Source organism: Mus pahari, chromosome 14 (genome assembly GCF_900095145.1).
Source record: "Mus pahari chromosome 14, PAHARI_EIJ_v1.1, whole genome shotgun sequence".
Lineage (NCBI taxonomy): Eukaryota > Metazoa > Chordata > Mammalia > Rodentia > Muridae > Mus > Mus pahari.
The window spans coordinates 55,008,371-55,020,986 of record NC_034603.1 but is presented as its reverse complement, the minus strand read 5'-3'; the positions used below and the strand labels follow the sequence as shown (position 1 = coordinate 55,020,986).

The window sequence follows — 12,616 nt, the reverse complement described above, 5'->3', positions numbered from 1 at the left end:
TTTTTGGTTTTTCGAGACAGGGTTTCTCTGTATAGCCCTGGCTGTCCTGGAACTCACTCTGTAGAACAGGCTGGCCTCAAACTCAGAAATTCGCTTGCCTCTGCCTCCCAAGTGTTGGGATTAAAGGAGTGCACCACCATGCCTGGCCCAAATTCAGTTTTTAAAATAGTAAAAACACCACATTCGATATTAGGCCTAAGCCTTAAGTATTTGCATAAGCATTGACTTGTAGGCCACTGGACAGGAACTAAATATATATCTTATTGTTATGTTGTTTTCTTTTTCTTTTTAAAAAAGATTTATTTATTTATTTATTTATTCATTTTATGTATATGAGTACACTGTCACTCTCTTCAGACACACCAGAAGAGGGCATCAGATCCCATTACAGATGGTCATGAGCCACCATGTAAGTTGTTGGGAATTGAACTCAGGACCTCTGGAAGAGCAGTCAATAACTAAGAAAGTATCAACTGGAGATAACTTAAGAAGTTATATATTTTTAAAAATTACATACCTTAATTATTCATATATCAAACATTAAATTTCAAATTAATGGAGTATTTTTAGAGTATATTTAAGTTGGGATAGAGTTAGCATGTTTGCTTTCTTCCTTCCTCTCTGTTTCTAACATCCTGAGCTACTATGATACCATGTTTGTAACTGATAAACCGCCACGCCGGGCGTGGTGGTGCATGCCTTTAATCCCAGCACTCGGGAGGCAGAGGCAGGCGGATTTCTGAGTTCGAGGTCAGCTTGGTCTACAGAGTGAGTTCCAGGACAGCCAGGGCTGCACAGAGAAACCCTGTCTCAAAACAGAACAAAACAAAATAAAACAAAAAACCAACCAACCAAACAAAAACCCGCCACTGGTTTGTTAGCATTATTCACTGATGTCCGTATTTACATCAGAGTCCACTCATGCCTATTATATAGAATACTGATATGCTTCTTCTATTTCAGATTATTTTTAAAACCTCTCCTTGCCTTGCGTATTGCACTTGATAATTTTAGGAAATAATCCACTGCTAACTGTTTTAGGTAAACTCTCTTCCATTAGAATCTTCAAGACCTAAAACTGCTTTAATTTCAGTTTAATCCACTTTAAATTCTGTCCCTTATAATCCTTGCATAGTTTAAGATATTGTTATTATATCATTTTTGTTAAAACACACGCAGAAAATTATTTATACAGTGATAAACGTCTATAAGAAGATTTCTCTAATTTCTCCAAAATTAGGAACCTGGAAGCTGCCACCATCCATAGGCTGAAGGAAAAATGGAAGATGATGTTTCAGGACTAGTGATCTGAGTCCCTAGAGCTCAGGGACTCAGGTCACTCTCCACAGACTGACATCCAGTGGATGTTTAAGGGGAGCGAAATACAAAGGAGAGAAAACAGGCTCGGGACCGGACAAAGCAATGCTGTGGCTTTTTTGCCCTCCTCACTTATAACTTCTTGGCAGTGCCTCCCACTGGGCAATGACAACTGAAAGGCAGCTGTCAGTGGAGCCTGGTGAACTCAGCCTAAATGGGTCAGCTCCGCGGAATACAGAGTAGGACAGGCTGGGGATGACTGCAAGGAGGACAAGGGTCAACACCGAAGTCAATGCTTTAAAAATCAACTTTATTTAGGTATAATTTATGTACAACACATTAATTAATTAATTAATTAATTAACTTTTGGTTTTTTGAGACAGGGTTTCTCTGTGCAGCCCTGGCTGTCCTGGAACTTACCCCAGACTGGCCTCAAACTCAGAAACCCGCCTACCTCTGTCTCCCCAAGTGCTGGGATTAAAGGCATGTGCCACCACTGCCCAACAACACACTTATTTTAAATGCACATTTTAGACCTTTTACACACTAGGCAGGTGCTCTACCAATGAGGTGCATCCTTATTATCTCTAATGTATACGTTGATAATTTAATAACTCATAACTCATGTATCCACCCAGTTAAATAGAGAACATTTGTTTTGTTTTGTTTTGTTTTGTTTGATACTATGTACTTTTCTCTCGCTGTCCTGGAATTCACTCTGTAGACCAGGTTGGCTTCGAACTTACAGAGACCAGCTAGCTGCCTCTGCCTCCTGAGTGCTGAGATTAAAGGTGTGCACCACTACACTCAGTGACAGAGAATGTGTTAATGAACTCACAATATTCACTCTCACTACTCTTCCATAAATTCCTATTTGCTCACATATGGTCAGTTTAGCCTGTTTTGCTGTTGTTTTGTTGTTTATTTGTTTGCTTTTCTTGAGATGTTCTGGCTGTGCAGCCCAGACTGACCTTAAACTCGGCAATCCTCCTGTCTCAGGCTCCTGAGTGCTGGCATTATAGGCATGTGTCACCCACCATACCACATCTGGTTTAGTCTTGCCTGGTTTTTTAGAATGTCATCATCCTAATGGATATATCCTATATGGATAAAATCATATAATATAAATTCTTCAGTGCAACTGAAAATATTTTCATTTTATGTGTATCATGCTTTGCCTGCATGTAATGTACACTATAGCCTATCTCATACTTGCAGAGGCCAGAAGAGGGCATCCAACTCCCCAGGAACTGGGGTTATAGAGGATGTGAGTTGCTGTGTGGGGACTGGGAATCAAACCCGTGTCCTCTGCAAAATAAGTGCTCTCAAGAAGTGAGCCGCTCTTCCGGTCTCTTTGGCCTCACTTGTAGAAGCAAGATGGCGAAGGGAACGTCATCCTTTGGTAAGCGTCGCTATAAGACGCACACGCTGTGCCACTGCTGTGACTCCAAGGCCTACCACCTTCAGAAGTCGACCTGTGGCAAATGTGGCTACCCTGCCAAGCGCAAGAGAAAGTATAACTGGAGGGCCAAGGCTAAGAGACGAAACACTACCGGGACTGGTCGGATGAGGCACCTAAAGATTGTCTACTGCAGATTCAGACATGGATTCCGTGAGGGAGCACCTAAACCCGAGAGGGCAGCTGTGGATTTCAATCAGTCATAAAATAAATGTTCTGGTTTCAAAAAAAAAAAAAGTGAGCCATTTCTCCAGACTCTGTAATTTTTGTGTCTCAGTATGTTTTTATTTTATTGTATATGTTTGTCTGTATAAACGTATATGTACCAAATACGTGTCCGGTGTCCAAAGAGACCAGAAGAGGGCATTTGATTTCTTATAGCTGAGCCTCCATGTGGATGCTCTAAACTAAAATAAGGTTCTTTACAAGAGAAGCAATGAGAAACTCTTAAATGCTGAGCCATCTCCCCAGCCCTCTCAACATGTTTGTGAGGTTTACCCAGTGTGTCTGGTTTTTTGTTTTGTTAGACTGTTTTGACATAAGAGGATCTCATGGTAGCCTAGGCTGGCCTTTAATTTACTATGTACCAAGGCTTGGCTTCAACTCTTTATTTTTCCGTTCCTTTCCTTTTTCCTTTCCTTTTTCCTTTCCTTTCCTTTCCTTTTTCCTTTCCTTTCCTTTCCTTTCCTTTCCTTTCCTTTCCTTTCCTTTCCTTTCCTTTCCTTTCCTTTCCTTTTTCCTTTCCTTTCCTTTCCTTTTTTCCTTTTTCCTTTTTCCTTTTTCCTTTTTCCTTTTTCCTTTTCCTTTCCTTTCCTTTTTCCTTTCCTTTCCTTTCCTTTCCTTTCCTTTCCTTTATCTCTTTCTTCCTTTCTTTCTTTTTTTCTTTTCTTTTTTTCCTGTTGTATTCTGAGTGCTGGGAATCCAGGCATGAACCACCACATGTAGCCTAGTTCTTTTTTTGTTTTGTTGTTGTTGTTGTTTGTTGTTGTTTTCTTCTTTCTCTTTCTTTCTTTCTTTCTTTCTTTCTTTCTCCTCCTTTCTTTCTTTCTTTCTTTCTTTCTTTCTTTCTTTCTTTCTTTCTTTCTTTCTTTTCCCTCCTTCCTTCCTTTCTTTCTTTCCTTTTCTTCCTTCCGTCCTTTCTTTCTTTCTCTCTTTCTCTCTTTTTTTTCAAGACAGTAGAGTATGTCTCTGTATTCTTGGTTGTCTGGAACTTGCTGCGATTTAGGCCAGTCTGACCTCAAATTTATAGATCCACCTGCCTTTGTCTTCCAAGTGCTGGGATCTGAAGTGTACACTACCAACTGCCGGGCCTTAGTTCATCTATTTTTATTGACAAGTAGTATTCTGCTGTGTGAATGTACTACAGTTATCTGTCTTACCTGTTCATATTGCTTCCAGGTCTGAGGTGTTATAAATAGAACTGTGGACATTTATGTACAAGTTTTTATGCATGTTTTTCTGTGTATGACAAGTTATTTCTCTTGGGTAAATATCTGAGAAAATGTCTAGTTATACAAGAAGCTACTAAATTCAACATTTTTCTACCCTTACAAACATGACCGTGAAGATTCATGAAAGGATACTGTGCGTTTCCTTCCACAAGCTAAGGTCTTAGAAGAACACTTTTTGTAAGAAAGATAGCTCAAAAGAAATCACTTTACATTCTATATACATTATGCTTGTTCATGGCTTGAGTTTTAATGAAAAAATTCATTACATATTTCAGCAAATCCTAAAATGACATCAAGTGCTAATAATGCAAATCATTACTTTAAAATACAATGGTAAAGTATGGTCTTATTTTCCAGAGAAGATGCACACAAATACAAAAATGAGAATAAAGAACAAACTATGTTAAAAATCAGGGAAGGATGTTCAGGTAGTCTGAGAAAAACCAAGCAAATGTAGAAAATGACTCTGAGAGTCGGAGAATGTGCCAGGGCTCTTCACATTTTCTATTAGATAAAAATGCAATAGAATGGGCCTGGAGGTGTGAGGAGACAGGGAAGCAGGGTGGTGGAGAGGATGGACTGTGACTTGACATCGGCCAGTCCACCTACACAGAGGCTTTGAGATCCCATCACTGCTGCCAGCAGCCGCTGAAAAAGCTTCCTTGCTAAGAAGAATGCAATAGGATCTATATTGATCTTTGCAAAAAAGTGTCTTCATTAATATAAGCAAAGACGCCTCTCATTTCCAGGAGCAGAGGTGTGGGCTTTTTCTTTTATTCTTAGAAGTACTGTTTTACCAACATATATCATTTTCCTTTTGATGTGTGGGCTGAGTCATAAATTAATGTCACAAATGTCATCTAAATGAGGGAGGCTGCTACGTTATGATGTAAGAAGCTTGACATGAATTGTTAGCGTTGACAGCTACGCACTCCTGAACTAAAATGTCACTGTGTTAAAATTGGGGGTAGTAAGAGTTTGTTGGAATGTAAAATTGGTGTTTAAAGTTGCTGCAGCCTAGAAAGTTGTCACTCCATTATTATTATTATTATTATTATTATTATTATTATTATTATTATTCAAGGTCTTACTACATAGCCCTGGATGACCTAGGTCTTGATAGTTTAGGCTGGCATAGGACTCAGAGTGCCACTGGCCTCTGCCTCCGGAGTACTGGGATTAAGGGCTATGACACCACCCCAGCTCTTTTCTAGTTTTTCTGAAATGGTAGTAAGCAGGTAGGTAGAAAACAAATGACTTTAAGGGCTTTCTTGGCATCTCATGGAGCAGTTTCTTTCTACAGACTAGTTCAGTCCTTCCATTCATCTTAGGAAAAAAATAGAAAAAATTCTAAGTGCATTATTTACTATACACTTTCTATCATGTATTATTTAATCTTGACCTAGGAGAGAGCATATATTTTACATGATACCATTAGTAAGTTCAACCCACTTAATCTTAAAATAACAGTATCGGGTCAGGGATTTAAAAATACAGTATTATAGGAAAACAGTTGGTGAGAACACACCCTCTTCTGTCATTAATAACTGACTGGAAATGGTATTTCAGATCCTAAATCCAGCTGAAATCCAGAAACAATAAATGGAGAGATGGAGTGGATAATTTGTGAGTACATGTTTTTTCAAAGCAGAGGGGAAAAATCACTATGTTTGTGCTGAATTACATGCTGCCGTGGACGTGGTAGTATGCAGCAATGATGCTATCATCCATACAGCTGTACAACACAACACCCTCAAAGCACCCACCACCAACATCATCACCATGAAGCCTGAAAATAATAGGTTTGTGTATAGTTTGGTGAGAAAATTAGAATAATTTAAAGTCATTTCAGTTCTAGCTTGGGGGGAGGGAGTAAGAAGAGACACAGGAGGTGGTGGGGAAGAACAAGCAAAATACAGACAAAAATACGAATTATATGGTAGGATAATATAATAGAATGACATGCATTATACAGAGACTAAGCAGGGGTTTTAGGGTGATGGAAAACTTACAAGTGAAATCTACCCTTTCAACCACGGATTGAATTCTTGTTGCATCACTTGCTTCTGACCTTGAGCAAAGTCACTGTTTTTAAGGCTTGTTTCCTCATCTGTAAAACAGAGTCCTAACGGTAATGTCCTTTGCCTTAAAAGGCTGTAGTGAGGATTACAGACGAACACGTGTAAACTGCAAAGCCCTATATAAATAAGACATTGTGTGGATAACGAGGCACAGATAGATTTTCATAGAGCAGAGTTAAGGGGAAAGATTCTAAAGGCTTTGGAGACTTAATTGGGCTCTAACGCCAATGCCACAGATAGAAAGTCTTGACTTTTAAGCAAGCGAATTACTGTTTAATTTCTCACGTTCATCTTTTTTGAGAAAGGAGGATTCATAGAATCAAACGAAAGAACCTAGACAAAGGAAACTACCCTTTTGGGTGCTTGTGCCCGGACCTCTCTACTTTTTCAAGGCATATCATCAGTAAAAGGTGTTGACTGCGTGCCATCGTATCAAGAGATTTACTAAGGCAAGGCAAGCAGATAAGGAAACTGAAGTCAGTACACTCCTGGTGGAACCAACAGAGATGTCTCAGTGCTTAACATGAAACTAGGGTCTTCAACCCACAAAGACCATTCGAAGTTGGAGTGCAGGCGTCCAGCGTCCTAACCACTCCACAGACTCGACGGGAGGGACCTTGGAATTCTTAATTAGAACCGGTTGCCATGGCGACAGTCTCTAGGCAGCGTGGGCTGAGCTCTCGGTAGGGATTGCGGGTGGGCCGCCGCTGGACCCTGTGCGCGCGCCCGCCACCAACTTTCCCTCCAGACCGGAGAGAGGTGGCGCGCTCCGCCCCCGCCCCCGGGCCGCGCACGTCCGAGCTCGGTGGCGCGCACGCCTGCGGGAGCCCTCTCCAGGCAACCCAGTGCTGATCGCCGGTGCCGGTGCGGCCGTTCCCCCTCCGTAGCGGGAGGCGAGGCTCCGAAGCAGCCCCCTCTTCCTCCTGGGCTCACCTCCCACCCCCTTCCCGGTGGACCTCGGGGCATGAGCAACGATGGCGGGCTGCATCCCTGAGGAGAAAACTTACCGGCGCTTCCTGGAGCTGTTCCTGGGCGAGTTCCGCGGACCGTGCGGCGGCGGCGAGCCAGAGCCCGAACCCGAATCCGAGCCCGAGCCCGAGCCCGAAGCCGAGCTGGTCGCGGCTGAGGCGGCCGAGGCTTCGGGGGAGGAACCGGGGGAGGACGCTGCGACGGTAGAGGCGGCCGAGGAGGGGGAGCAGGACCAAGACCCCGAGCCCGAAGACGAGGCGGTGGAGGAGGAGACGGCGGCGGAGGGCGAGGAGGAGGAAGAGGAGGAAGCGGCTGCCCCGGGGCACTCGGCCGTGCCGCCACCGCCGCAGCCCCAGCTGCCGCCGCTGCCCCCGCTCCCGCGGCCGCTGTCGGAGCGCATCACCCGAGAGGAGGTGGAGGGCGAGAGCCTGGACCTGTGCCTGCAGCAGCTCTACAAATAGTTAAGTAGCGGGGCTCGGCCGCGGGTGGGCCGCCATCCCCGGGGTGCTGGCCTGGGTTCCTGACCCCGCCACCCATGTCCCCGCGGGGCACCCGGGCGGGGTCCCCACTCCCGCCTGCCCCCGGCCCCTCTTCATCGGCCCTCTCGGCCAGCTTCTCAGCCACTTCGCACACCTTTCTCCGGAGCCTTCCTGCCAAGGTCTTCCCTCCCGTCTTGGGCTCCCCATTCTTCCCTGCGCCTTTCTTCCCGGGGTTTCCTCCCACCTTCGTCTGTCTGTCCTTTCCCGGGCTGCGTTCCTTGTTGGGCGGCGGGGACGCGCGACTCCTTTATGGACTGTAAGAGGTGCCTTTCTATATAACCGCAACAAAGCTAATACCGTCGGTGTCCAGAGGAGCCCAGACCCCTAGATTTTCCGTCAGGCGCTCACTGTTGAAATGAAAAGGCTCTATAGATGGCTTTCTTACGTGAGAGCCTAGTATCATACTTTGCAGACATTTGACAGCTTATAATTGAGAGCGGTAGGGAGGAATTGGGAAGGAAGGGTAAGAGCAAGCCGTTAGGTGAAAAGACCGGGTTGTAAGTCAGAAAAGTCAGCCTGGCTGGATAAAATTGCAATTAAGTGCAGCATTTTCAGTCCATTAAGTATATGGGGTGGGAGGTGGGAGAAAAGCAGATGGCTTAGCTACCCAGATGCAAGTCTAAAATAGAAAGGTCAAGGCTTTGCCTTTCATCCGAGTTCTGCTTTTTATGGGCTTGAAATAGAAACGGTTTACAATCGCGTTTCTTTCCAAATGGAATTGTTCTGAAATAATGCCTCTGCAAACACCGGGAAATCCGAGAGTCTTTTGCCATTCAGCTAATAGTTGTAATGAAAGGTGTTACTCTGACCACCCAAAAAGTTTACTACCGCAAGATTCACTGCAGCTAAGTTCAAACCCACTTCCTGGATTTCTCCAAAGCCTGGAGGGGCCTAGAAAAGAAAGCTATTTTGTCTTCATCTGACCTCATAGACAACTGATCAAACCATTCTCCTGTTTAAAAGCAGCAGCTTGTCAAAGGGAAAAGCCACTGAGCAGATCTGTAGAATTGGACTGTGAGGATGCCACACTTTATAAACCGTCCAGTAATTAATTTTAAAATACTGTTCAGTTACCAGGGGAATAGTGTGTTTCGGGGAAATGCAAAAATAAAATGGCGTGTAATACCACCACCTGGGGATAAACAGCATTGATGGTTTAGAGTATTTCTTCTTTTGTAAATTCTCACAGAAAAGGACCTACAGAATGCCATTAAAAAAAAAAAAAAAAAAAAACATGATTCAGACACTTAAATATAGTGGAAGTATTTACCAAAGTGAAGGAATTTATCTCAGACTAGTACTATCTGGACAGTTTTTACCTTTACATATACACTTCCAGAATTGTAGAGACAGTTTAAGGATTAGAGAACGCTCCAGTACTGTCATTAATGCAGCACAGTCCTGAACATTTCAAGGCTTTTAAAACTGAGATGCACAGAATGAAATGGTAAGATGTGAGTGTTTTTTTAATGTGATAAGGAAACAAGTTTAATCTTAATGTACATATCAATTAAAAAATGATTACGATGAGAAGGTGATTGCCAATGGAGCACAGAAGTTTGCATTTGAGTTAAAACTAGCAAATTACAGTTAGAAAATATTATTTCCCCTTAGATTGGACAGTTATACTCTGACTTCACATAATATCAGACTTTGTACTGTATTTTATTCTGATGCTGGTTGAGATGAAATGGCTGGCTCGTTTACATAAACTATCTTTAAGGTTCTTAGTGGGTTAAAAGTTTCAAAATAAAAAAAGTTTCAAAATGTGTAATGACATTTTTAGTTCTTATTTTATTCAAAAAAAAAAAAAAAAAAAAGCTTAAGACTTAGTCACAAGAATCAGGACCAGCCGAGTGTGGTGCTAGGCCATCTTTCTGTTCAAGAACTTCATTTTATATGTGAGGCCTCTATCCAGATTTGAAAAAACAAAAAGCGAAAAATGAGTCATGTAGAAACGATTCCAATATTTCCTGGCTTAATCCCCGACTCTTCAAAACTCCTGTCACAGAGGGAATGATGACCTCAAATGTCTGAGAAAATGACGTGCCTCTTTGTAGGTATGTGTATGTGAGTGTAGATACCTGCAGAAGCCAGGGGTGTAGAATCCTCTAGAGCTGCAGTTACAGGCTGATGTTACTTGCTGACACGTGGGTCCTGGGAACCCCACTCCAGTCCTCAAAAGAGCAGTAAGTGCTCTTAGTCACCAAGTATTCTCTCCTGTCCCTAGAAGTAATGCTGACCACAAAAAATAGATAAAGAAGACTTAAAAAGATACATTATCTCAACTTCTCTCAGTGTTTTCTCTTCACCTGTTTTGGGAATTGAACCTAGGGCCTTATGCATGTTCACCAAGTTCACTGGACTATATTCCCAGTCCTTTGCCACCATGCCCAGCTGAAATTTTGCTTAGGAGTGTAGTACAGTAACACATTTTCCTCCATTATTTGGTTCTCTCAAATTTGAGACTAAGAACAGCAGACATCTGTTATTCCTAATCTTGGTAAACTCAGAAGTGACTTAAAATCATTATCAAGATCATGGCCCAGTGCTGGCCCACACCGTTAATCCCAGTACTAGGGAGATAGAGGCAGGCTGATCTGTTTGAGTTCTGAGACCAGCCTGGTCTACAGAGAGATTTCCAGGATAGCCAGGACTACATAGCAACCCCACCCCAAAACAAAACAAACCCCTCGAACAGCAGCAACAACAAAACCAAGCTATGTAGCTAAGAAAAGAGTGAAGGTTTAGGCAACTTGAAAGTGTCTTAGAAGCTGGAGAAGGACACTTGCTGCTATTGTATACAGGTGGAGGTTTGGTTCCAGCACCCATGTCTAGTAGTTCACGACTGCCTGTAACTCCACTCCAAAGGATCCTGTGCCCTTTCCTATCAGTGGGCCAGCACGGATGTGGGGTACATATATACAGTTCACACATAAAAGGTAAACGTAAAGAAATCCTTTTGAAAGGTTTGGTTTTGTTGTTTATTTTGAATTTTTTTGTTTTGTTTTGTTTTCTCTCAACAAGGTTTCTCTGTATAGCCCTGGCTGTCCAGGAACTCACTTTGTAGACCAGGCTGGCCTCGAACTCACAGGAATCCACTCACCTCTGTCTCCCAAGTACTGGGATTAAAGAAAGGCACGAGCTACCACCACTAGGCTGAGATTTGGGTGTTTGTGACAAGGTTTCAGTATAGCCTTACCTGCCCTGTAACTCACTATGTAGACCAGGCTGGCTTGGAACCTACAGAGATTCTCTTGCCTCTGTCCCCTAAGTGCTGGGCTTAATGGGGTAAGCTACCATCTCTGGCTAAAAAGTATTTTAGAGTAATATTTAGGATAAAATTTTTACCTTACTGCTTCAAAATATAAAACTTGTATATCAGTATACCGCTCCTATGCAAAAGCAACATGTAATTTTGAAAGAGCAATAATTTTAAAATACCAACAGCTCCCATCCCACCTATGGAAAGGTTCTCCTGCCTCCCTCTTCCAAGTACTAGGATCCCATGCCTGGCTCCTTTTCTCCTGGTAGGTATCCATTCTACCATTAAGCCACATCTCCTGACTCCCTAATTCTCACATAAGACATTATAACTGATGTTATATTCAACTTGAATTCGAGGGTATAAGCAACTTGCATAGATTAATAAGTCAGTCAGTACTGTGTGTCCCCCAGCCCCATGCAACACTAAGGATCAATTTGTTTTAATCTGTGAGGATCAAATACACTGAAGTCTCATTTTAAAGCTGAGTTGTCACATTTTCGAAGCAGTTGTTTTCTCGGTTATTCCTTTCGGCTGGGATGGGCTTCCCAAGGGGGAAGGGAGCTATCGCAGCAGGCTGGCCAAGTTAAGTAGTTACAGATGGCTTGCTGTAGCATTGAAGATGGCACTTTTAGAATGGTTTGGAAAACAAAATCACTGGTTATAGACACTAATAATTCCGTTCTGTTGAATCATGAATGACTTTGGGAAAGGTCAGAAAATCGTTCAGCTTTGTTTCATCTTTACGTATATACACATGAAAATCATATCACTCATCTCAAAGATGAAACACTTCCTTATAAAGAGTAATAAAGGTTCACTAAAGGGCTGGTGAGATGGCTCAGTGGGTAAGAGCAACCGACTACTCTTCCATAGGTCCTGAGTTCAAATCCCAGCAACCACATGGTGGCTCATAACCACCTGTAACAAGATCTGACGCCCTCTTCTGGAGTGTCTGAAGACAGCTACAGTGTAATTACATATAATAAATAAATAAAGCTTAAAAAAATTTATTAAAAAAAAAGGTTCACTAAAAAAAGTAGAGAAAATTTACATACACGAAAAGGGTGCTATAAATACAGATTAGTGCCCATCATAGTTCCCAAGTTTTTCCCTTCTCTTGGCCCTTGAGGCTGGCACTTTGCTGCGAGTTTTCAAATAGCCTTCCTGTCTTCTTATGTTGATGCTCTCTCTGTCCTTGACCTTCTCAAGACCACTGTCTGTCCTCAGTACCATTCACTCAGGTGACTGGCTGTTGTGGTTGTGCTAATGGCTCCCTCCTCTGCCTCCATCCTTGCTTTGACTGCTAATGGAACAGCTTGCACTTTGGAAGCGGCTGCTGGCTGTGATGTGGGGATTTCAAGCTAGGTTAGCCTTGCACCCTCAGCTGCAGCTCCAGCCTGACACTTGATACTCTTTGCTGCGAGTACATCCGTGATATCACATTTGATTTGTCTAAACCTTGTAAATGTTTCATTTACACTATTCCCTCTTGTTCATTTTATTTACCTTTTTTTTTTTTTTTTTTTTTTTTT

General features: G+C 42.6%; 1 protein-coding gene and 1 pseudogene across 1 annotated transcript in view; both read left to right on the top strand.

Moving 5' to 3' along the window:
* Positions 1-2,694: 2,694 nt before the first annotated feature.
* Positions 2,695-2,982, top strand: LOC110331839 (annotated as a pseudogene).
* Positions 2,983-7,117: 4,135 nt separating this feature from the next.
* Positions 7,118-12,616, top strand: part of Ppm1e (protein phosphatase, Mg2+/Mn2+ dependent 1E) — a 138,249-nt gene continuing 132,750 nt past the window's right edge. The window contains exon 1 of the mRNA XM_021212189.2: positions 7,118-7,737. Within this exon, the coding sequence (XP_021067848.1) occupies positions 7,283-7,737 (455 nt within the window). The 5' untranslated portion in view covers positions 7,118-7,282. The remainder of the gene's footprint in view (positions 7,738-12,616) is intronic.